Source organism: Macaca thibetana, chromosome 8, assembly GCF_024542745.1.
Source record: "Macaca thibetana thibetana isolate TM-01 chromosome 8, ASM2454274v1, whole genome shotgun sequence".
Classification (NCBI taxonomy): Eukaryota; Metazoa; Chordata; class Mammalia; order Primates; family Cercopithecidae; genus Macaca; species Macaca thibetana.
The window spans coordinates 71,241,278-71,268,371 of NC_065585.1; the positions used below are offsets into that span (position 1 = coordinate 71,241,278).

Consider the following 27,094-nt stretch of genomic DNA (forward strand, 5'->3'; position numbering starts at 1 on the left):
GAGGTGTGAGGTGTTAGTCTGCAGCTAGTGGGGGATGCCTCCCAGTTAGGCTACTCAGGGGTCAGGGACCCACTTGAGCAGGCAGTCTGTCTGTTCTTAGATCTCAGCCTCCATGCTGGGAAATCCACTGCTCTCTTCAAAGCTGTCAGACAGGGACATTTACCTCTGCGGAGGTTTCTGCTGCTTTTTGTTTAGCTGTGCCCTGTCCCCAGAGGTGGAGTCTACAAAGGCAGGCAGGACCTCCTTGAGCTGTGGTGGGCTCCAGCCAATTCGAGCTTCCCGGCGGCTTTGTTGACCTACTTAAGCCTCAGGAATGGCAGGCGCCCCTCCCCCAGCCTTGCTGCTGCCTTGCAGTTAGATCGCAGACTGCTGTGCTAGCAATGAGGGAGTCTCCGTGGGCGTGGTACCCTCTGGGCCAGGTGGGAGATATAATCTCCTGGTGTGCCATTTGCTAAGACCCTTGGTAAAGTGCAGTATTAGTGTAGGAGTTACCCAATTTTCCAGGTGTTGTGTTATCAATTTCCTTTGTCTAGGAAAAGGAATTCCCTTCCCCCTTGCGCTTCCCAAGTGAGATGATGCCTCGCCCTGCTTCAGCTCTTGCTGGTCGGGCTGCACCTGTGGACCAGTGCCAACTGTCCAACACGCCCTAGTGAGATGAACCCAGTACCTCAGTTGTGAAAATGCAAAAAATCACCTGTCTTCTGTGTCGCTCACGCTGGGAGTTAGAGGCTGGAGCTGTTCGCAGTCTCTCCTCTTTCTTCTATCTCCTGTTTATTCCTTCTCCTCTTCCTCCTTTGCTATTGTTCTTCTTCTCTCTTCTCCCCCTTCCTTCTCCTTTTTCTTCCTCCTCCCTCCTCCTTCATCTTTCCTTTTCCTTTTCCTTGTCTTCTTTATCCTCCTCCTCTTCCTCTTCCTCCTCTTGCTCCTCCTCCTTCCTTATCCTCATCCTTCTCATCCTCATCCTTATAGGGTTTTCTGAGCATTTTGGATCTGTGATTTGATGTCTTTCAGTTATTTTGGCAAGTTCATAGCTATTATCTTTTAAAATATATTTAATTCCTTGTTTTCTCTCTCTTTTCCTTGGAGTTTCCATTTATACATTCATTAGACCATTGGTATTGTCTTATAGTTCTAGGATTTTTTGTTTCTTTTTTCCCTGCTCTTTTTTCTTTGTTAAACAGTTTGAGTAATTTCTATTGATTTATCTACAAGTTCAACAATATTTCTTCAGCTGTGTGCAGTCTGAATTAATGCATTATTAATAATGACATCAATGTTTTGATCTCTAATATTTTTCCTTAAGATTTCCTTTTGTTTTTGTTCTGTGGTTTCTATTTTTGTGCCGAAATTCCCCATATGCTCATGTATGTTGTCTGCTTTTTCCAGTAGGTCTTTCAACCTATGAATCATAGGTGTTGTAAAATACCTTTCTGAAAGGTCTAGCATCAGGGTCATCCCTGGGCCCTGTTTTGTTGACTTCCTTATGTTTTGGCAGTGGTTTATTTCTTCTTACAGTTTTGGGTATCTCATAATTTTTGAATGAGTGTTGGACCTTGTGACAGAAAAATAGTAGAGGCTAAGTCAAATAGTATTTGTTGAGAAATCAGCATTTGTCTTTCTCTCAGACGTTTTGGATGGAGGGTTGCATCAGTCTAGTTACTTACTGAATTCATTTTGGGTTTTGTTATTGCCATAGTCACTATTAACTGCAAATTCCTTCAGTAGTCATATTCTGTTATCTGTGCTTTGTGTAATGTGAGGTTTTGAGAGGGTTTTTTCACAGTTTCTCTGCTCTGCCCTCAGGTTTAGAGGTCTCTTTGCTGTGTCATGGCATGGGGGTTATCTTTCTTTGGGCTCTGTAGTAGACTGCTGTTATTTATTATTTAATCCTGGGATTGTGGTGGGTGTCATAGTTCTTGATTTTTTTGTACAGCTTCATTTTCTGGCAGACTCTGTGAGCCTGGGTCTCAGAGGTGGATCTTTCTGTTTTTGCTCTCTTCTCTGTGGTAACCAAACTTTGTCTTGGATTTGTGGGCACTTTGGGCATGAGAGAGTTTCCTGTACATTTCCCAGCATTTGCAGACCTCTGCTTTATACTGCTGTAGTGTCTTACTCTCAAGTAGGTTTTCTGTCTTTTTTTTTCCCCCAGGAGCATATAGCTTTTGCTTTTAATCCTTCTTCAGAAGCAATGAAGCTTTACTGAGCTCTTAGGACCAGAGAATTTCCTGCCTTTGCCCCAAAGGCATATAGGATTTGTTTCAACCCTTTCTCCAGTGGCTTAAATTTTTTGTTTTGTATTGGACAATGGCCTAGAGAGGTGGCAAGGTTCTGTGCTTGTCCCTCAGTGCAGCCACTAACTAGCTGCATTCCTGCACCAAGTTGGGCTCTCTCTGGTCTGCAGCTGTACCCCCAGTTGTTCTCCTGAGAATCCAGGGCAGGACAATGGAAAAGAGCTGCTGTCTGGAGCTCCCAGTTTTTCTAAACTATTATGCTAGCTCATACTCAGGCTTTAAGAATTTAACATTTCATCTAGTTTCTTCTTACTTGCATTCATGGCAGTCATTTCTGCTATCCCTGCCCTGCCAACGCTGTAACGTTTTTGTGAGTCGTATCTCTCTCAGAAGGATTTATTACTCTCTAGAATTCATTTTGCTTGTTTACCTTGTAATCTCAGGTCTCTAAAAGGTTCAAGAAAAGTTGCAATTGTTTTTTTCAGATTGGTTCTTTGTCACTGTTATGTTTCTAGATTCTAAGGAAAAATGGAATACTCTCTTCACCTTTTTTTATATGCCATTCTTGCATCTTGATTTTCTTCATTCAGATATCTTAAGAGTTTTTCTTAATATCTTGGAGTTTGTTGTAAGTCAAGACATGACTATTCTTTTTCATATTTGATCATTATATTCATCAAAGTAGTACTCATACTCAAAGTAATATATATATATAAAAAGGCAGAATTTATACAAGATTAATAGTGTAAAAACTCAAGGTTTATAATTTAAAACACCAAAATATCCTGTTCTTCCTTGCCACTGGCCATTTCTGCTTCCCCTTTGCCAGAGGCAACTACTTTACCACCTGTTGTAACTATTTATTTTATTATTTACCACTATTGGTAGTTTGTGCTATCTCTTGGTTTCTCATGTTTAAATATTATGAGAAGTAATATAAAAGTAAAAATATTAAATGTACTTTCTGCTTTGGAAAATGAGGATTTAACTCTGGTATATACTCCACACATACACTTTTCTACATCTTTCTATCCCCAAAGTCTTTACCACTCAAGCAGATCATGCAGTTTTTTTCATTCCTTTCCCAACGTCCACCCTACCCAACCTTTAGAGCTCTTTATCCTCCTCTTGTATTGCAGATTGATGGAGAGGCCTGCTTTAGAGCTGGTGTTTAGGTTCTTCTCTTCACCATTATCCTGAAATTTCTTTGGCCTCTGTCCTTTGTTGAGTTGACTGTTTTTTGGACAGTTTCCCTTGTTCTTGGTTTACTTTCTTGTTTTGATAGAGTTCATTCTTTAGGACCTTGTGAAGGATACATGGAAAGTAAATGTTTTTTTGAGATCTTGTAGTCTGAAATTTCTTTATATTTCCCACACACTTAATAGTTTTTTTTCTAAGATGTAATTCTAAATTGGAAGTAAATTTTCACAGAGTTGGGAAGGCATCACACCCTTATCTTGTACATCCCACCATTACTGTTAAAATTTCAACACCTGACTCTTCAGCCTGTATATGAAACTTTTACCCTTCTCCTCCCTATCAATGCTTTTCTGACTTTTTATTTTCTCAGGGATTCTGAGATACGTGTATTTTATATGTGTATTTGATAAATTATGTTGGACATTTGAGTTTTAATCTAGAAATTCATATACTTTGGAACTGAGAAATATATTATTTCTTTAATAATTTCTCTCCTTTTATTTTTGCTGTTGTTTATTTCTGTGATGCTGTTAATCTTATGGATGGTGTTGTGATTTTTCTTTTCTCCCTCCATTTCTGTTTTTTTTGTTGTTCTGTTTTCTAGGAAGAGTTCCTCAATTTTGTTTTCCACTTCAGCTATTATATTTTTGATTTCCCAGAGTTCTTCCTCATTCTCAGAATATTCCTTTTTATGGCTTCCTATTCTTGTTTAATGGGTGTAGTATTTCTCTTATGTGCCTGAGGAATTTTTTTTTTTTTTTTTTTTTTTGCATTTTTTTCCTTCTGTTCTCCTCATTATCTTTTTGTTCCTTGTGGATTGGAACCCTGGATGTGTCTTCTGAGGGGGAAATGAGAAAAGAGGCTCGGAATCTTTTCAGTATGAAACCTTGGAACGCCATCTCCTTATTTGCAGGGTGACACACGGATTTCACCCTCAACTATGCCTGGTATCCAGAGCCTCTCTGTTTTAGCCACTTCCAACAGGAAACCCTTATTAGGAAGGAGTGGGCACCTGGCTGCTTGGGGTCAAAGAGGTAATAGGGAGATTTCTTTTTTTTTTTTTTGAGACTGAGTCTGGCTCTGTCGCCCAGGCTGGAGTGCAGTGGCCGGATCTCAGCTCACTGCAAGCTCCGCCTCCCGGGTTTACGCCATTCTCCTGCCTCAGCCTCCGGAGTAGCTGGGACCACAGGCGCCCGCCACCTCGCCCGGCTAGTTTTTTGTATTTTTTAGTAGAGACGGGGTTTCACTGTGTTAGCCAGGATGGTCTCGATCTCCTGACCTTGTGATCCGCCCGTCTCAGCCTCCCAAAGTGCTGGGATTACAGGCTTGAGCCACCGTGCCCGGCTGGGAGATTTCATAATAACTTGAAAAGACTTCCAGACAGTCTTTCTGTTTCAGCCCCTTCCAGGATTCATCTTTAAAGTACCTCCTAATTCTGGAGGCTTTCTAGGATTCTGGGTGACACATCACCTTACTGTTAGCTCTTTGTTGGCTTCTTCCTCTGCAGGTTAGGTTTCAGTTACTCATATCTGCTAAGCTAACTACAACTTGTTCATCTGCTTTCCAATTTTCAGACTTTGACTTACCTCCTGCTGTTGTCTCATATATTAGTTTGCTGTAAACAACTGCTAGAGATTGGGTAATTTATAAAGGAAGAGGTTTAATTGACTCACAGTTCTGTGGGGCTGGCTGGGGAGGCCTCAGGAAACTTACAGTTGTGCCAAAAGGCACCTCTTCACAGGGCAGCAGGAGAGAGAAATGAGTGCCAGGTAAAAGGGGAAGCCCCTTATAAAGCCATCAGATCTTGTCAGACTCATTCACCACCAAGAGAGTAACATGAGGGAACCACCCACTTGTTTCAGTTATCTCTACCTGGTCCCACCCTTGACATGTGGGGATTATTACAATTCAAGGTGAGATTTGGGTGGGGACACAGAGCCAAACCATATCATCTGCTTTTCTATTTCTCATTTGTGTCTGAGGGGTACAATAGAAGAAATAGAGAAAGTAAGGATCAGGAGATGAACTGTACTTTGTGCCTGCTGGGTTTCTCCTTTCCAAGAGAGAAATTCTTGTAGTAATTACTTTGACCTCATCTCTCCTGACCGCTTTTCCTTACTCCAAACAGTGATCTTTAACAGAAAGAAATTTTGAAGTTAAGCATAGCTCTCAGGTGAAAATCAAATGGTACCTACTGGATAAATTGTATAATGTATATATTTTTTGAGATGGAGTTTCACTGTTGTTGCCCAGGCTGCTGTGCAATGGCATGATCTCAGCTCACTGCAACCTCCGCCTACCGGGTTCGAGTGATTCTCCTGCCTCAGCCTCCCGAGTAGCTGGGATTAAAGGCATGTGCCAACATGCCTGGCTAATTTTGTAGTTTAGTAGAGACAGGGTTTCTTCATGTTGGTCAGGCTGGTCTCGAACTCCCGACCTCAGGTGAGCCGCTTGCCTCAGCTTCCCAAAGTGCTGGGATTACAGGCTTGAGTTACCATGTCCAGCCAATTGTATAGTATTAAGGTAACATAAACAATGTAAGGATAGAAGAAATTAATTTAGTCGAATAAAACAGATTTTATTAATTCCACTAATTAAAAATGAAAAACTTGTTTGGAAGACTAGAATCCTGTGTCTAATTGTAGAACTGCTCCAGGATTCTTGAAACATAATTACTTCTCTGAGAACCTAAACAGTTGTCAGCACTTTGATAAGTACAGGCTATGTTTTGGAGGTATGAATAAAATTAAAAGTAAGGTAGGAATGTAAAAGAAAAATGGAACATGATTTGTTTCTCTTTGTTCACCAGGTTTTCATGTGAATAATGATTTTAGCTGCTTTTCAAAATCTTTTAAATTTCTTTCATCCCTTGGAACCATCTAGTTCTGTTTTTCTTTCATTTGTTTTTGCAGTAGTCCTTTCCATCCCGGCTGTGCCTTTAGAGCATTCTTCTTAATAGTTCCAAACTCTGTTCTTCATCTCACTGTTTTTCTTTTCATTCTTAGATAGCGCAGTTTTACTTAATCTGTAACTTTTTTGTTCATTCCTTCCTTTAGCTCTTTTTTCTCTCCTGATAATGATAGTACAAAGGTAGCACGATTACTCCCCTCTAGTTAAAAGACATAGTTTGACATCCTGGCACTCGCGCATATTATCTGTGTGACCTCAGAGTAATTACAGGAACTCTAACCCTAGTTTGCTTGTCTGTAAAATTGAATATTAATATCGCTTATCTTACCAAATTTTTGTGAGAATAGAAAATGAGATAATCCATATTTATGCAAAACACTTAGCACGTTAGCAACCACACTTTCAAATCTTAAGTGTTAGCTTTTAGCTATTACTACTATCCGTCTATTTTATTACATAGTAATTTCTCTCTTGTGAAGGATGCCTGTGGTAACATTTTGCAGTCAAAGGTTATAGCAGCAATCTCTCAGGATGGTAAATGTGGATGAAGACAGGAATTTGTGTTTTAAAGAGATAAACAAGCTAATTAGAGAAAGAGATGCTCCCTAGTTCATATGAAGCTGCTGGTTGTGTCTAACATACTGTCAGCTTACTCTTCAGGATTATTTTCGGTTTTGCTTCTGCTGTCTGCCACTATATCTTTCCTTGTCACCCTAAGACGTATAATTAAAAGGAATGAATTCAATAAGAACAACTTTTTTAAAAAAATGAACATGGGTAAACTATTTGCAGCAATTGTATTTTGTGTTTGTATCTAGGCTTAATTATCTATTTTACCTTTGACCGTTAACATAAATATAAAATGCTGATCATCATAAGAGATAAGTTACCAGCTGTACAGAAAGGTAATATAACTAAAGTCACTTACTAATTTGATTTGAATACTTACTACTACAAAGCATATATATTTCAGAATGTATTTTATACCAAACACTAATCATTTGGCAAAAGTCAGAATATTACATGTTTTGCTTAAAGTTAGGACTTAGTTTTCAATTTTTTTGTATATGTCATTAGCAGTATTTAGTGATCCTTACTGTAGGACTTTTCTAGATGGACATAGTAACATTTTTGTTCATAGAAATGTTTGATTGTTAGATTGTTAATTTGACCTCAGGAATCATACAAAAGCTCTTTTGGTCACTTAAGCATTTGTGGCAATGATTATTTATTATTTTAATAAGATTTACTTTTTGGCCAGGTGTGGTGGCTCACGCTTGTAATCCCAGCACTTTGGGAGGCCAAGGCGGGCGGATCATTTGAGGTCAGGAGTTTGAGACCAGCCTAGCCAACATGGCGAAACCCCATCTCTACTAAAAATACAAAAATTAGCCAGGCATTGTGGCAGGCACTTCTAATCCCAGCTACTCGGGAGGCTGAGGCAGGAGAATCCTTGAACCTGGGAGGCGGAGGTTGCAATGAGCCGAGACCAAGCCATTGCACTCTAGTCTGGGCGACAGAATGAGATTCTGTCTCAAAAAAAAAAAAAAAAAAAAAAAAAAAGATTTATTTTTTCATCACCTAGCTAGAGCTTATATTCTATATAATACATATATTGAATATTGGCGTTATTTATGCCTTGAATTATAAATTTACGTGATCAGACAAAAGCAGAAGGATGTAAGAAGTAGATTTAGGTGCAGAAGAGGAATAAATGATACCTTTCATGTTAGTTTCTTTTGTAGCCATCGTCCCAGGGTCAGAGATAGAATATGCAGAATAACCATGTGAGAGGACTTTGCCTTTGCTTAATTGATTAGTCACCTTTTGTTTTTCCTTTTTGAATAAGCCTGTTTCTCTGATTTGATTTAATCTTTCAGACAGGGGAAAACAAAGGATGGAGTGGTCCAAAGCCTGGGTTTCCTGAACCAACAAATAATAGTAAGTTCTCATTTTTATGTTATCTGCACTTGGTGTTCATCAGTGGCTCAGTGACTAGCTGTCACTGGGATTGGTTGGGTCTATCTAGATCTGAGAGACTGTGTTACGTATTGTGGAGGGTACAAAGGAGTCCTGGTGTTTGCTTTCCTGGAACCGACAGAATAGCTGGAAAACTGAGACACAGATACACTTAACACAGTTAAACCATTGCAAACAGAGTGCCATTTAATACATGTAGTGATCACATGCTTTTTTAAAGTTGCCATTTTTATTGAAACAACATTATAAAAAATATAGAAATATAAAAATAATTTTCATAAGAAAAATAAGTAATTATCTATAAGCTGATTATGCTGTCAGATCAACTTTCAAAGTTCCCAATTTTTATATGCACACAAATTTTTATATAATTATGATATGCATAAAATTTTATTGTGTTTTCACTTAACATTGCCTAAACATTTTTTTGCGTTTTGCTGAGTCATTAAAAGTTTAATATTTTATTAAGGTTACTAAGTGAAATGTCAGAAATGTAAGAATAAAATTGGTTAATTTTGTTCCACTTACAGTATTGTCAAACAGTTAAGAAACAATTTCAGTTTACAGATTTTTTTCAAATGTATGTGATCAAGATATTTTGCATTGGACATTTAGACATTTTTCCTTAATACCCTCCCTCACTTTTTGAAAAGCATCTATTTCACTGAAGTGACCATTTTACTGTAAATCAGTGAATCAAAACATTTGGCTAGTGAAAACACCCAGTCTATCCCATTTCCACCCTATCTGTCTTCTTTACAACCTCTGGACACTGAAAAAACTTCAATCTGTGAATTATCATAATCCATGGTTTTAGTCTTTGATATTAGCAGCTCATCTGTTGATGTATAATGAAATTAGTAACAAATTCTTATCAAAATATACTCATAAGAATTGAATTCTTGGATTATCAAAACTAGCCTCTTGAATATTTCAGTGAGTTACTGGCATTTTGGGGTTGCTTTCTGGGAATAATTTAAATTAATGTGCTTCTGAGCCCTTGGCCTATATAAATAATGGTGATAAATATGATGGCCTTAGCACATAGCCGAAGGAAAAAATGGAATCAGTTCGGGATTCCTGGAGTTTGTGTTCAGTTCATTTGATGTTTGAATATATTGGTTTGTAATGATTTGGTGAAGGAATGTAATCAACATGAAATTAATTGCAGTTTAATGTAAAGTACTTAGCACAGTACCTGTTTCCTAGTAAGCACTTAATGAATGTTGATTTCCTTCCGTGCCTCCTCCCTCTTTTCTTTTATAAAAATGATATTATTCTTTGTAGGCTTGCCAGAAATTCCATTCTTATGCTTTTGTCTGTCAGATGTTTTGTGCATACATATGGTGACCAAGAATATATAGCTTATTATTGAATAATTACATTTTGGCACTAAATATTTTTTCAAAGAATATAAACATTATGTATTTCAATTAGTTATTAACTTGACAATTTTAACATGAAATCTCTTTATAGATAACCTGCAAGCTCCATCATTAAACAGTGATGTTTTGGCCCCTAGTTTTATGTGTTTGTTTTTTTTAACTTACTAAGGGGTACATCTCATGGGATGACAAGTGGGGGATACTTCTGTCCTGTGCAGATATGGGAAGGAATATCACAAAGAGGCCAGTTTAAGTGATCAGAAGTATGTAAGAATGCATAACAGGTTTGCCTGAGACATAAAGTTAGAAGTGAGAAAACTATTTGAAGCCAGCTTAAAACTTAACCAGACGGTTAATGCTTTAGGAATTTCTGGTCTACAATGGTTCAGATTAAGCCTTTGAAATAAGAATGTTCTGTTATCCCTTCCCAGCTGTAAGGAGATGAGAAAGCTGCTCTAAGAGTTCTTCGAATGAACACTGGATTGTCCCTTCCTCAGGTTACCATAGAGGATAAGGGCAGCCCAGCTCTGAAAAGTAGCTGTTTCATTCCCCAAGGGTTAGTTCTCACAAGTGAAACCTGAGTCCCCTTAAATGGCACTTAAATACAACATTAGGAGGAAGTTGGGCTGTGCTTAGGAATTGATCATTCAGATGATGGACCAATTAGCTGAAAATTAATTTAAATTCATATATTATGGTAATATTTAGGTTAACTTCTTAATCAGTTTCTTAAGTTTGAAATTGTATTCTAAATGATTTCTGTCCTGTGAAGAATACCAGAGTTAGCATTTTGCAGGCAAAGGTTAGAGCATGGCACATGTGAGAGAAGACAGGAATTTGAGACTGCCAGTGCTGGCTGCCTCACTGACATACTGTCTGACCTTGAACAACTCAATTTACATCTTATTATTCAATTTTCTCTGTTAAGAGTTATGCATACTAATTTATAATGTTGAGAATCTTTAATTATGTAACATTTATAAAATGATTAACCATCCTTGAATAACATCTGAAAAGGTAACATATTCCTTTGTGAAAAACACTATCATCATGAAATGGCAAGCTCACTGTGGTTTTTTGTTTGTTTGTTTTGTTAAACTCTACATTGCTTCAAAATTGTAGTTTTAAAGATCAAATTTTTAGCCACTCATTATTTGGATAAATAATACGAAATTAGCTTGGAACCGTAATGTACAAAAATGAAAAGAAGGGAATGCAGAATTGGAAAGGGGAAAGAAGGAATTTTAATCTGGCATAGCTAGCACCTAACTATAAGTAGACAAAAAACATTAATGTACATGTGCATTTAATTTTTGAAGTGGAAGATATTTTTTAAAAGACTACAGTCATAGGAAACTGCTAACAATTACAACTAGAAAATAGTTTAAATGGTTTTGCAAGTGATTGTGATTACATAGCCTGGTTCCTCAATTTATTTTCCTTGCTTGATTGCCTGCAGATTTAAAATATGGACCTAATTTTTGGGTGCTGCTCAGGCTTTCTTCATTGCACTGAAATGCAGCAGAAGGTAGACTATTCTAAGTGTGTTTTTATCCTTTGAATCACTGTAATAGTTATGTTGAAGTATAGGAACACATAACTCTGTAATGTGAGGTTTATGTTAAGTTTAGCATGGGGCAATTTTGTGCTTGGTATACACATAAAAAACTAGATTTTTACAGATGAATGACTAACTTTTTTAAAAAAAGATCGTGAATTTTAAAGATCTACTGACGGCTCTTGGAAAACTTTGTAAAATATTTAGATACAGTTCAGCTGATAATATCTCTTTTTGTATTCACATTCCATGTTTCTTATTAATACAGGCTTTTACTTAAAAGCAGGTTCATAGTTTCTTAAAGGTGAACTGTAGCTTAATTCAAGATTGGACTAAGCTCAAAGGTATTCACTGGTATGTGCCGAATCCACCCACTAAAAGATTATTCGGAGCATTTTTCACATAAATATTTTTCCGTTAACCTTTTAAAAAGTTTTATTTAGCCCCTGTGAAATATGCTGGCACTTCTAGGTTCATTAGAGATGACCAAAGACTTGTGGGATGGGATAGCATTCTTGTTGACTCTTTAGAATCTTAGTTGACTCACTAAGATTTTTGTCACTTTTGTTTCATATGCCTGTACTATTAAACACTGAACGTCCTGAAACCAGGAGGCTACCCTGTCCTAGTGATATGACATTGGGTAGATTGCCTGCTGGTTTCCCAAATGCTGTGTACCTCTAGTGTTTTTTATTTTTTGTTGGGGCTGGGGAACGGGGGATAGAAGGGTGGTGTATAAGTGTTGGACTTTTAAGGTGATAGATTGATATATACTTTCTTTAATAGTGTTTTGAGAGCGTTCCCTGAACAAATTCCTCTTGGGGTTCCCATAGTAGAAACCACTTTGTAGTGAGACAAAACAGTTGAAGCCAATTGGATGTAAATATAAAGCTGAGTGATCCAACTTAATTATTTATTTCGACATAAATAATGTGTTAGAAATGTAAGAATGTAGCCAGCTTTTAGTGGTCTTATTTAGAAGGATTGGTGGGTTACTTGTACTGGGCATCCCAATCCGTGAATACCTGATTGCTTTCAAACAAAAGTCCTGTAAATAGAGGCCTATCTGAAGCAATTGAGAGCAATGGGAACATACACATTCTCATTGCTGTCCATTTGAGACTGCAGGTAGAATTGCTCCTTCTCCCCTGAACACAGGAGGAAAGATCCAAATATTTCAGAATGATATCATCCTCCTTTTACATTGATGCCTGTATATTAGACCTACCTGAGGGGTGAGAAGCTATAGTCTTTAAAAAATTGCATTGACAAGAATTCTCCTTTCTTGCCTACTGAATCTAGGAAGGAAGATTAGAGGTAGTGTTAAGCTTGCCTCTGTTTTAGTCATACCAGTTGAGTCTGTCTTTAAAGGTCCATTGATTTAAAGGAAAAATAATCTGCAATTAGAAAGTTAAGTTTTTAATCAGATTAGCACAGATAACATGTCTTTCTGAAATATTCTCAGGAAAGATTTCATGAATTTAAATTGTTATGATTTTTAAAACTTGCTTGACTCATTTTTCCACATAAAAAGATATCAGATACATTTTTTTTAATGAGCATTTTTAGGATGCATTTTTTCATTGCAGTATGATAGTGTTTTTAAGCATAAGAACAAAGGATGAAACCATAAAGTAAAAAAGATGGATTTATATACATAAATGCTAAAAACAAGTTCAAGGAGCAGCACAAGAAAATAAAAAGGCAAATGACAGCATAAATTGCAGCATAACAACAAATAGAATATATGCAAAGGACACATAAAAGTCAATTTTTTTAAAAAAGGCAAACACTCCAATAGCCAGAGGTCTTAAGAAGACAATTAAAAAGAGCAGATAAGAAATCATGAAAAAGTGTTTAGCAATCAGGAAAATGCAGATTAAAGATAAATGTTATGAAATTTCTGATCCATGCAAATTGTCAGGGATTTAAAAATGATACTTCCAACTGTTGGGGAAATACACTGTCACATGTTGCTGACAGGACTCTGACTTATTGCCATTCTGAAGGGAATTAGCCATGAGTATACAGAATGTAGGCCTATGTCTTTCTAGAGCTTAACTAAACATATGGAAAAATAGAATAGTTTTCCATAATGAACATACACTGGTTTTATAATCAGAAAAATATCAAGAATATTTAAAATACTGACATTTACAAACTTTGGCCTGAAATGCACAATCTGACTGCATTTAAACATAAATATCTCATAAATATATATATATATATTTTTTATGAGATGGAGTCTTGCTCTGTCACCCAGGCTGGAGTGCAGTGGCGCCATCTCAGCTCACTGCAAGCTCCGCTTCCCGGGTTCACGCCATTCTCCTGACTTAGCCTCCCAAGTAGCTGGGACTACAGGCGCCCGCCACCACACCAGGCTAATTTTTTGTATTTTTAGTAGAGACAGGATTTCATTGTGTTAACCAGGGTAGTCTCAATCTCCTGACCTCGTGATCCACCCACCTTGGCCTCCCAAAGTGTTGAGATTACAGGCGTCAGCCACCACACCCGGCCATAAATTTTATATTTAAACAGCTAGGGAAGCAGAATTATCCATATACTGAAGTCTTAAGGAAACTTTTCTGAACATAAAGAAGAAGAAACATAGTTTTCCAGAGTCTGAATGAAATTTCAGTTTCCGAAATGTATGCTGGAATTTAGAATATGTACTGTGTATTCTAAGAGGTATTATGGGGATCAAAAGGTGTTTGAAATTAGTATTTTCAAAATTAGGAGCAGACCGTCGTAATGATAACACAGATAAATATCTTGCAGAAATTCAAAGTCGAAGTATTAAGAACTAGTTAATTGCTTTTCTCTGTTAGCAAAGAAACTGTACAATAAGCATAAGGAGAAAATAAAGGTAATGCTCCTAATTACTCGTTCAGTTTGTCTAGAAAGATGGAGTTTTATAAAATCTTAAAGTGTATTGCAATTTGTGAAGAAACATTAACTGCTATGATTTTTAAAGAAAAATAGGCAATGTTTGATGCATAACATATTTAACACTTACATAAGTTATGAAGCAAGATAATAAACACCCATGAACCCACCACCCAATTTAAGAACTAGACATTACTATACCTTCATCTTTGTTTTCCTCTTTCATATCCCCCATTCACTATGCTTCCCCCAGCAGAAGTAACCACTATCTCTGGATTTTATATGTAGTCGCCCTAACCTTTATTCCTCATAATTTCATCAAATAAATTTGAGTCCTTATCAATATTTATTTAATTTTGCTTTTTTTTTAAACTTTAGAAAAATAGCATCATATGGTGTATTGTCCTCTGGAATTCTGCGCCCCCCCACCCCGTCCCCTCTATTTAAGATTGCAATTTAATATTATTTTATTTTGTTACATAAAGTATTTCATCCACTATGTGAATATCCTGTAATGATTTATCCATTCGTCTGTTGGTCCACAGTTGGGATGTTTTCAGGATTTTGTGATTATAAACAATATTATGAACATTTTTGAACATTTCTACTGGTGCACATGTATAAGAGTTTCTGGGAATGGAATATGATATGTGTAAGTTCAAATTTACAAGAAATACCAGTTGTTTCATAGTGGGAGAGCCCTTCAAAGTATCTGATTTCCCGTGCTGTAACAAGTAGAAATCTTTTATCCTTTTTTACTTTCAATTTCATTTTTGATAATGAATTTAGTTGAAGTTTAGTTCAAATTCCACTATTTCATTAATTTTGTTTTTCGTTTTCTATTTTTACTTGAGTTTTTGAATGGGGAAAAATTAAAAATGCAAAAAGCTTTCCGTATTTTTTGTCCTCATTAGTGCAGTGGCCACCCTGACCCTCAAGTAAGTAACTTATGGTTTTTGTGTGTGTGTGTGTATTGTCTCAGAATTTATATATATAATTTATATACTTGTATATAAATGTATATACATTTTATACACACATATATATACACACACACAAAAACAAATTCAAATACATATTATTCAGTCCCCTAGCCTTTTGGACATGCTGTTCTACCCTGTTTTTCTTTTTCTTTTTTTTTTTTAAACTTAACAGTATGACCTGAAGATCCTTTCCTATTGATATGTATAGGGATTTATTATTATTTAATCAGTTTTGCACTGATGGATATTTAGATTCTTTATAGTATTTTCCTATTATTTGCCATGTAAAAACTTCATACATAAGTAATTTTACATATGTAGTAGCATATTTGTTGGAGAAATTCCTACAAATGGAATTACTGCATTACAGAGTATGTATCCTTTTAATTTTGATAGATGTTGCCATAGTACTGTCAGTAGACTCCAGTTTACGTCTCTACCATCAGTGTGGGAGATTTCCTGTTTCCCTACAGCTTCATTAACACAGTATGCCATCAAAGTTCTTAATCTTTGCCAATTTGATAGTTGAAATATAGTATAGTTTTACTTTGCATTTCTCATATTGAGAATGAGACTAAATATGCATTTGGTAGATCTATGAGCCATTTCTGTACTGTTTCTGTGAATGACATAACCATATCGGTTGTCCATTCAGAAATTAGATTGATTCATCTTTTTTTTTTTTTTTAAACTTGGTAGAACTGTGTATGTGCATCTGTGTGCCTTTATGACATGAAATTACTTTTTTGTTTTCTATGTTTATGATGGAATTTTCTTTTAAGGTTTGGTTTTTCTTTTTAATGTATTTGAATGACATTTTAAAATAGCCTTTTATAGCATGTGTAATTTAGTTATAATTAATAATACCTTTCTGATTCTGAAATTAAAATATTTTTATTTTTATTGTGTTTATTTATTTGTTTATTTTTAAATTATGCTTTAAGTTCTAGGGTACATGTGCATAATGTGCAGGTTTGTTACATATGTATACATGTGCCGTGTTGGTGTGCTGCACCTGTTAACTCATCATTTGCGTTAGGTATATCTCCTAATGCTATCCCTTCCCCAGCTCCCCACCCCATGACAGGCCCTGGTGTGTGATGTTCCCCACCCTGTGTCCAAGTGTTCTCATTGTTCAGTTCCCACCTATGAGTGAGAACATGTGGTGTTTGGTTTTCTATCCTTGTGATAGTTTGCTGAGAATGATGGTTTACAGCTTCATCCATGTCCCTACAAAGGACATGAACTCATCCTTTTTTATGGCTGCATAGTATTCCATGATGCATGTGTGCCACATTTTCTTAATCCAGTCTATCATTGATGGACATGTGGGTTGGTTCCAAGTGTTTGCTGTTGTGAATAGTGCCACAATAAGTATATGTGTGCGTGTGTCTTTATAGTAGCATGATTTATAATCCTTTGGGTATATACCCAGTAATGAGATGGCTGGATCAAATGGTATTTCTAGTTCTAGATCCTTAAGGAACTGCCACACTGTCTTCAATGGTTGAACTAGTTTACAGTCCCACCAACAGTGTAAACGTGTTCCTATTTCTCCACATCCTCTCCAGCACCTGTTGTTTCCTGACTTTTTAATGATCTCCATTCTAACTGGTGTGAGATGGTATCTCATTGTGGTTTTGATTTGCATTTCTCTGATGGCCAGTGATGATGAGCATTTTTCCCATGTGTCTGTTGCATAAATGTCTGCTTTTGAGAAGTGTCTGTTGTCTGTTCATATCCTTTGCCCACTTTTTGATGAGGTTGTTTGATTTTTTCTTTTAAATGTGTTTAAGTTCCTTGTAGATTCTGGATATTAGCCCTTTGTCATGCGGGTAGACAGTAAATATTTTCTCCCATTCTCCCAAACAGGCAACAGGTTGCCTCTTCACTCTGATGGTAGTTTCTTTTGCTGTGCAGAAGCTCTTTAGTTTAATTAGATCCCATTTGTCAATTTTGGGTTTTGTTGCCATTGCTTTTGGTGTTTTAGTCATGAAGTCCTTGCCCATGCCTATGTCCTGAATGGTATTGTAGATTTTCTTCTAGGGTTTTTATGGTTTTAGGTCAAACATTTAAGTCTTTAATCCTTCTTGAATTAATTTTCGTATAAGGTTTAAGGAAGGGATCCAGTTTCAGCTTTCTACTTATGGCTAGCCAGTTTTTCCAGCACCATTTATTAAATAGGGAATCCTTTCCCCATTTCTTGTTTTTGTCAGGTTTGTCAAAGATTAGATGGTTGTAGATGTGTGGTATTATTTCTGAGGACTCTGTTCTGTTCCATTGGTCTATATCTCTGTTTTGGTACCAGTACCATGCTGTTTTGGTTACTGTAGCCTTGTAGTATAGCTTGAAGTCAGGTAGCGTGATGCCTCCAGCTTTGTTCTTTTGGCTTAGGATTATCTTGGCAATGCGGGCTCTTTTTTGGTTCCATATGAACTTTAAAGTAGTTTTTTCCAAATCTGTGAAGAAAGTCATTGGTAGCTTGATGGGGATGGCATTGAATCTATAAATTACCTTGGGCAGTATGGCCATTTTCACGATATTCGTTCTTCCTATCCATGAGCATGGAATGTTCTTCCATTTGTTTGTGTCCTCTTTAATTTCGTTGAGCAGTGGTTTGTAGTTCTCCTTGAAGAGGTCCTTCACATCCCTTGTAAGTTGGATTCCTAGGTATTTTCTTCTCTTTGAAGCAATTATGAATGGGAGTTCACTCATGATTTGGCTCTCTGTTATTGGTGTATAGGAATGCTTGTGATTTTTGCATGTTGATTTTGTATCCTGAGACTTTGCTGAAGTTTCTTACCAGCTTAAGGAGGTTTTGGGCTGAGACGATGGGGTTTTCTAAATATACGATCATGTCATCTGCAAACAGGGACAATTTGACTTCCTCTTTTCCTAATTGAATACCCTTTATTTCTTTCTCCTGCCTGATTGCCCTGGCCAGAACTTCCAACACCATGTTGAATCGGAGTGGTGAGAGAGGGCATCCCTATCTTGTGCCAGTTTTCAAAGGGAATGCTTCCAGTTTTTGTCCATTCAGTATGATATTGGCTGTAGGTTTGTCATAAATAGCTCTTATTAATTTGAGATGTGTCCCATTATTACCGAATTTATTGAGAGGTTTTAGCATGAAAGGCTGTTGAATTTTGTCAAAGGCCTTTTCTGCATCTATTGAGATAATCATGTGGTTTTTGTCTTTGGTTCTGTTTATATGCTGGATTATGTTTATTGATTTGTGTATGTTGAACCAGCCTTGCATCCCAGGGATGAAGCCCACTTGATCATGGTGGATAAGTTTTTTGATGTGCTGCTGGATTCGCTTTGCCAGTATTTTATTGAGGATTTTTGCATTGATGTTCAGCAGGGATGTTTGTCTAAAATTCTCCTTTTTTGTTGTATCTCTGTCAGGCTTTGGTATCAGGATGATGTTGGCCTCATAAAATGAGTTAGGGAGGATTCCCTCTTTTTCTATTGATTGGAATAGTTTCAGAAGAAATGGTACCAGCTCCACTTTGTACCTCTGGTAGAATTCATGTGTAAATCCGTCTGGTCCTGGGCTTTTTTCAGTTCGTAGGCTATTAATTAATGCCCCAATTTCAGAGCCTGTTATTGATCTATTCAGGGATTCAACTTCTTCCAGGTTTAGTCTTGGGAGGGTGTATGTGTCCAGGAATTTGTGCATTTCTTCGAGATTTTCAGTGTATTTGCATGGAGGTATTTATGGTATTCTCTGATGGTAGTTTGTATTTCTGTAGGATCGGTGGTGATATCCCCTTTATCATTTTTTATTGCGTCTATTTGATTCTTCTCTCTTTTCTTCTTTATTAGTCTTGCTAGTGGTCTGTCAATTTTGTTGATCTTTTCAAAAAGCTCCTGGATTCATTGATTTTTGGAAGGGTTTTTTGTGTCTCTGTCTCCTTTAGTTCTGCTCTAATCTTAGTTATTTCTTGCCTTCTGATAGCTTTTGAATGTGTATGTTCTTGCTTCTCTAGTTCTTTTAATTGTGATGTTAGGGTGTCAATTTTAGATCTTTCCTGCTTTCTCTTGTGGGCATTTAATGCTATAAATTTCCCTCTACATACTGCTTTAAATGTGTCCCAGAGATTCTGGTATGTTGTGTCTTTATTCTCATTGGTTTCAAAGAACATCTTTATTTCTACCTTCATTTCGTTATGTACCCAGTAGTCATTCAGGAGCAGGTTGTTCAGTTTCCATGTAGTTGAGTGGTTTTGAGTGAGTTTCTTAATCCTGGGTTCTAGTTTGGTTGGACTGTGGTCTGAGAGACAGTTTGTTAAAATTTCTGTTCTTTTGCATTTGCTGAGGAGTGCTTTACTTCCAACTATGTGGTCAATTTTGGAATAAGTGTGATGTGGTGCTGAGAAGTATGTATATTCTGTTGATTTGGGGTGGAGAGTTCTGTAGATGTCTATTAGGTCTGTTTGGTGCAGAGCTGAGTCCAAGTCCTGGATATCCTTGTTAACTTTCTGTCTCATTGATCTGTCTAATGTTGACAGTGGAGTGTTAAAGTCTCCCATTATTATTGTGTGGGATTCTGAGTCTCTTTGTAGGTCTCTAAGGACTTGCTTTATGAATCTGGGTGCTCCTGTATTGGATGCATGTATATTTAGGATAGTTAGCTCTTCTTGTTGAATTGATCCCTTTACCTTTATGTCATGGCCTTCTTTGTCTCTTTTGGTCTTTGTTGGTTTAAAGTCTGTTTTATCAGAGACTAGGATTGCAACCCCTGCTTTTTTTTTTGTTTTGTTTTCCGTTAGCTTGGTAGATCTTCTTCCATCCCTTTATTTTGGGCTTATGTGTGTCTCTGTATGTGAGCTGGGTCTTGACTCTTTATCCAATTTGCCAGTCTGTGTCTTTGAATTGGAGCATTTAGCCCATTTACATTTAAGGTTAATATTGTTTTGTGTGAATTTGATCCTCTTGTTATGATGTTAGCTGGTTATTTTGCTCATTAGTTGATACAGTTTTTTCTAGCATCGATGGTCTTTACAATTTGGCATGTTTTTGCCATGGCTGGTACCGGTTGTTCCTTTCCATGTTTAGTGCTTCCTTCAGGAGCTCTTATAAGGGAGGCCTGGTGGTGACAAAATCTCTCAGCATTTGTTTGTCTGTAAAGGATTTTATTTCTCCTTCACTTATGAAGCCTAGTTTGGCTGGATATGAAATTCTGGGTTGAAAAATCTTTTCTTTAAGAATGTTGAATATTGGCCTCCACTCTCTTCTGGCTTGGAGAGTTTCTTCCGAGAGATGTGTTGTCAGTCTGGTGGGCTTCCATTTCTGGGTAACCCGACCTTTCTCGCTGGCTGCCCTTAACATTTTTTCCTTCATTTCAACTTGGGTGGATCTGACAATTATGTGTCTTGGAGTTGCTCTTCTCAAGGAGTATCTTTGCGGTGTTCTCTGTATTTCCTGAATTTGAATGTTGGCCTGCCTTGCTAGGTTAGGGAAGTTCTCCTGGATAATATCCTGCAGAGTGTTTTCCAACTTGGTTTCATTCTCCCTGTTACTTTCAGGTACACCAATCAGACGTAGATTTGGTCTTTTCTCATAGTCCCATATTTCTTGGAGGCTTTATTCATTTCTTTTTACTCTTTTTTCTCTAAACTTCTCTTCTCACTTCATTTCATTCATTTGATCTTCAATCACTGATACCCTTTCTTCCACTTGATCAAATCAGCTACTGAAGCTCATGCATGTGTCACATAGTTCTTGTGCCATGGTTTCCAGCTCCATCAAGTCATTTAAGGTGTTCTGTACAGTGTTCATTCTAGTTAGCCATTCGTCTAATCTTTTTTCAAGGTTTTTAGCTTCTTTGCAATGAGTTCAAACATCCTTCTTTACCTCGGGGAAGTTTGTTGTTACTGATCGTCTGAAGCCTTCTTCTGTCAGCTCGTCAAAGTCATTCTCTGTCCAGCTTTGTTCCATTGCTGGTCAGGAGCTGCATTCCTTTGGAGGAGAAGAGACGTTCTGATTTTTAGAATTTTCAGCTTTTCTGCTCTGGTTTCTCCCCATCTTTGTGGTTTTATCTACCTTTGGTCTTTGATCATGGTGACGTACAGGCGGAGTTTTGGTGTGGATGTCCTTTCTGTTTGTTAGTTTTCCTTCCAACAGTCAGGATCCTCAGCTGCAGGTTTTTGGAGTTTGCTGGAGGTCTACTCCAGATCCTGTTTGCCTGGGTATCACCAGCAGAGTCAGCAGAATAGCAAATATTGCAGAATGGTAACTGTTGCTGCCTGATCCTTCCTCTGGAACCTTCATCTCAGGGGGCACCCGGATGTATGAGATGTCAGTCGGCCCTTACTGGGAGGTATTTCCCAGTTAGGCTACTCAGAGGTCAGGGACCCACTTGAGGAGGCAGTCTGTCCATTCTCAGATCTCAAACTCTGTGCTGGGAGAACCAGTACTCTCTTTAAAGCTGTCAGACAGGGACGTTTAAGTCTGCAGAAGTTTCTGCTGCCTTTTGTTTAGCTATGCCCTGCCCCAAGAGGTGGAGTCTACAGAGGCAGGCTGGCCTCCTTGAGCTGCAGTGGGCTCCACCCAGTTCAAGCTTCCTGGCTGCTTTGGTTTTTTTCAAGCCTCAGCAGTAGCGGACACTCCTCCCCCAGCCTCACTGCCACCTTGCAGTTTGATCTCAGACTGCTGTGCTAGCAGTGAGCGAGGCTCCGTGGGCATGGGACCCTCTGAGCCAGGCACAGGATATAATCTCCTGGTGAGCCGTTTGCTAAGACTTGGAAAAGCGCAGTATTAGGGTGGGAGTGTCCCGATTTTCCAGGTACTGTCTGTCACAGCTTCCCTTTGCTAGGAAAGGGAATTCCCTGACCCCTTGTGCTTCCTGGGTGAGATGATGCCCCGCCCTCCTCCGTGGGCTGCACTCACTGTCTGATAAGCCCCAGTGAAATGAATCCGGTACCTCGGTTGGAAATGCAGAAATCACCTGTCTTCCGCATCACTGACGCTGGGAGCTGCAGACTGGAGCTGTTCCTATTTGGCCGTCTTGGAACCTCCAATCAAAACATTTCTTTTAAATTATCTTCTGGAACTTTTATAGTTTCATTTTTTGAAATGTTGAAGTCTTGATCTGTCTGTTATTTATACTGAAAGTATGGACCCAACGTTATTCCCCACTGCATTGAGACTTCACTCTTACCATATACTAAGATTATGAACTTGGCATTATTCCAGACTTTCTATTCTCCTCTGTTCATCTAACTATTTATGTGCCAGTTTTAATCGTTGTCTTTTTTTTTTTTTTTTTTTTTTGAGACAGGGTCTCGCTCTGTTTGCAAATCTCTGTCAGTTGTGCAGTGGCGTGATCATAGCTCATTGCAGACTTGAACTCCTGGGCTCAAGGGATCCTCTTGTCTGAGCCTTTCAAGTAGCTAATTCTACAGGGACATGCCACCACACCCAGCTTTTTTTCTCCCCCACCCCCGCTAGAGACAAAGTCTTGCGGAGTTGCTCAGGCTTGTCTCAAACTCCTGGCCTCAAGTCGTCCTGCCTTGGCTTCCCGAAGTGTTAAGATTATAGGCATGAGCCACTGCACCCAGCTTAATCATTGAGTGTTTCTTGTGTTTTAACATGAGTCAGTTTAAAGCAATGTGTGTTTAAACAAATGTGAATAAAAATGTACTTGGTCTATAATCTTCTTACACATACTACATGGAGTACAAGTAATTGAAAAGACAAAAATCTCCTTGCTTGGCAACAGAAATAAGAGGTGTGAGAGTAGTCAAAGCATCAATTATGAAGCACTAAAAGAAGCAACAGGGAGCTAACTGTATGGTTGAAAACTATTAAGGTTCAGGAAGGCAGTGTGGATAGTTTCCCTAAAACTTATTTGTATAATGTTAATGCATCATTCATTCTTTCGTTTGTTTAGAAAGTATTTATTCACTATATTGTACCCTTTTTGATACTATTGATGATTTCAGTAGTTTTTAAAGATGAAATTGCTTCTTGAAAGACGAGTCCATATAGAAGATAAACACCACCATCCCACCCAACTCCCCACTCCCCCCAACCCAGCAAATAAGAAAAGGTGGGATGCCTGTAATCCCAGCACTTTGGGGGCTGAGGTGGGCAGATTACTTGAGGTCAGGAGTTTGAGATCAGCCTGGCCAACACGGTGAAACTCCATCTCTACTAAAAATATGAAAATTTACCAGGCATGGTGTGGCACATGCCTGCAATTCCAACTACTCAGGAGGCCTAGGCAGGAGAATTGCTTGAACCTGGGAGGTGGAGGTTGCAGTGAGCACAGTTGTACCACTGCAGCCTGGGCCACAGAGTGAGTGAGACTTCATTTAAAAAAATAAAAAATAAGAGACAAGTGTTATTTGAAAAAAAATATCAATTTTTTAAATCTTTGTTTTTTTTGGTTTTCTTTTGAGGTGGAATTTTGCTCTTGTTGCCCAGGCTGGAGTGCAATGGTGCAATCTTGGCTCACCACAACCTCCACCTCACGGGTTCAAGTGATTCTCCTGCCTCAGCCTCCCAAGTAGCTGAGATTACAGATATGTGCCACCACGTCTGGCTAATTTTGTGTTTTTAGTAGAGATGGGGTTTCTCCATGTTGGTCAGGCTAGTCTCGAACTCCTGACCTGAGGTGATCTGCCCGCCTTGGCCTCTCAAAGTGCTGGGATTACAGGCCTTTTTTTTTAATCTTAAAAAGCAAAGCATGTAGCACAGTATCTGGCATTGTTGGTGCTCAGTATTTGAGCAAATGAAAGAATTACATTTTCACTTTTTCCCCCCACTGTATTAATGATCTTTTGAGTAGTTTATAACATATAACAATTAGAATTCTAGGAATTTATGTATCATCCAGACCTGAGATACTCAGCGTGTTATTGTTGGACTCAATATAATAATGGTGAATAATTAGTATTTCAGCAACCTAATGGAAATAATACAGTTATTCTTAGTAGATTGCTTTGCATTGGGTTAGAATTTTATTTGAATTCAGACCTCAAGATATTCTGAATCTCAGGTTGGCAGTCTTGGAAAAATGATTTATTACTACTTAATAAATGCAGTCTGTCTGAAAGACAGATCCTTTAAGCATGGTATGCATAGAAGAAAAACAACATAAGGAGTGCTAAGTGTGAAAAGGTTGGAGAATGTCCAGCCTCATGTTTTATATACAGTAAAATTGAGACTCAGTTGTTTTTATAATAGGTCTAAAGACACTCTTATTTAAAGGTAGTGAAGACCTGAACTCATGTCTTCTGACTCCAGGGTCTCTGCAGTTGCCACTAGACAGCACCTTTATTTCTAGATATATCATTTGCTGATAATTAAAGGAAAAAAAGAGAATAGTGTTTTTAAGAAATTCCACTAAAATTAAGTATGCATTATTTTGAAAGAATGTTTTATATGTCATGTACCAGGATTTTTTATAAAACATTCAAGATGTTTTATTACATGGAAAATGTTCAAACTATTGTTTCAGATACCAGATTGATATTTGGGTGGATCATGTAAAAACACTAAATGGCTGAGAAACTGTGAAATGTTTGTTTTAACTATTATTACATCAGTGACACAGCCATCTACATTACTTGATTTTTCTTAAGATTTAAAAACTTTAGTAATAGTCAAATTTAAAAAACACTCAACAGGCTTTTTGGGTGATGTTATTCAAGTGTGTTCTTTTATTCCAAGCTTTCTGGTTCGTGTTAAGATGATTCATAGATTATTAGAGCTGAAAGAGATTTTCAAGTTCCTTAAGACTAATTCATTTTACAGATGAAGAAAACGTGATAAGGAGAATATCTGCTGCCTCAACTGAAACCCAGTTAGCTGGGCTCTAGTCTGCTGCATTTACCAATGCACTATTGTTGTTTTTACTTTATTACATTTTGTGTTAATACAGAACATTAGACTTCTTTTTTTGCTTTACCATTAAAAAAAAAATAATTACAATAAGTTCTTTCTTAACATCATTGATAGGTTCTTAGAAACCACTACTTTAAGTGAAATGACATATAACGAATCAGTTTTACCATAGGTTGATTGATATAAACAAGAGTTAAGTTCTTATAACATATTTGTGATTAGAGAAATATCACCAAACTTCTCAATAAAGACCCAAATTGCAGTATTAAACATTGAAATAAATAATGAGCTTACACTTACAATTAAGAAAGTTTAATAAAAACAAGATAATTGTTTACTCAATGTGAGTGACGGCAGTCATAGTGGTGGTGGGTTAAATCGAAGAGTAAATGTTTGCAAAGTGAAAGTTGTAAGGAGTACTTCCTACCACCACACAATTCAAAAACAAACAATAACAAATATAGTGGGCTCACTGAACTCTTTCGTACTGCGTTGTTTATTGTTGTGCATTTGTATGATGTATTCGTCTGTTCTCGCAGTGCTATAAAGACATACCTGAGACTGAGTAATTTATACAGAAAAGAGGTTTAATTGGCTAATGGTTCTGCAGGCTGTTCAGGATTTTGCTTCTGGAAAGGCCTCAGGAAGCTTGCAATTGTGGCAGATGCCAAAAGGGAAGCAAGCACATATTCACATGGCCGGCAGGAGAGAGAGAGCAAGAGGTGCTACGCACTTTCAAACAGGCAGATCTTGTGAAAACTATCAGGAGAACAGCAAGGGGGAAGTCCGCCCCCATGATTCAGTCACCTCCCACCAGGCCCCTCCTCCAACACTGGGAATTCCAATTCCACATGAGATTTGGGTATAGACACAAACCAAACCCTATTATATGATTATCATGCATTTTACAGATTTTAATTTTACATTAATTTGTATTCATTTAGTCATTCATTTTCTAACCCACTTATTCCAGTTCAGGATTGAGGTTGGTCAGAGCCTATTCTAGCAGCTTAGGGAGCAGAGGCAAGAACCAACTCTGGACAGGTGCCATTCCATACCAGGACACGTGTGCGTGCGTGCATGCATGTGCACGCGCACACACACACACACACACACACACGACACTCATACTGAGACAACTTAGACCTGCCAGTGAACCTAATGTGCATATATTTTAAATGTGGGATGAAACTAGAGGACCTGGAGAAAACCTATGCAGATATGGGCAGAACATGAGAACTCCACATAAGACAGTGACCCCAGGTGGGATTTGATTTTTTTCTCATCAATATTATAACAAAATGATGTTGAACAAAACAACATTATTTGAGGACCCACTGAGTATATTTTCTTTTTTTTAACTTTCTTTTTTTAAGTTCAGGGGTACATGTGCAGGTTTGTTATATATGTAAACTGTGTCATGGGGGCTTGTTATACAGATTATTTCATCAGCCAGGTATGAAGCCTAGTACCTGTTAGTCATTTTTCCTGATCCTCTACCTCTTTCCACCCTCCACCCTCTACCCTTCGATAGGCTCCAGTGTGTGTTGTTCCCCTCTGTGTGTTCATGTGTTCTCATAATTTAGCTCCTATTTATAAGTGAGAACATGCAGTATTTGATTTTCTATTCCTGTGTTAGTTTGCTAAGGATAATGGCCTCCAGCTCCATCCATGTCCCTGCAAAGGATATGATCTCATTCTTTTTTGTGGCTGCATAGTATTCCATGCTATATGGTACCACATTTTCAACAAATGGTGCTGGGAAAACTAAATATCCCAGCTATTCAAAATATACTGGCTCTGTCAGCACTCCAAGTGAAGGAAGACAAAAATTAGTCCTTTGGGAAGCCCTTCAAAACCTAAAATGTTGGATGCACATTCTACTCATCTTTACCCCAGGGGAGAAGTTGTGATCTGGAATGCTGTCTCTTGGCACTAAGCTATGTGGCACTAAGCTATGCTGACTTAGGGGGCTGCTGTGGGTAAAGTGAAATTGTTCTTAACATGTTTCAGTGTGGCCGTTCTTGGCTTTGTGCTCATCTGGGGTACTGCAACTTCTTAACTGGATTCTGGAATTCTCAAAAAGGTATATTGGTTTGTATGTCA

The 27,094-nt window shown here is 37.8% G+C and overlaps 1 protein-coding gene across 11 annotated transcripts in view; it reads left to right on the top strand.

The window, feature by feature from the left end:
• STAU2 (staufen double-stranded RNA binding protein 2) overlaps positions 1-27,094 on the top strand; it is a 332,823-nt gene that overhangs the window by 162,879 nt on the left and 142,850 nt on the right. For all 11 annotated transcript variants that reach the window (XM_050802287.1, XM_050802289.1, XM_050802291.1 and 8 more), the window contains one exon: positions 8,222-8,282. In XM_050802287.1, coding sequence (XP_050658244.1) covers positions 8,222-8,282 — 61 coding nt within the window. The remainder of the gene's footprint in view (positions 1-8,221; positions 8,283-27,094) is intronic.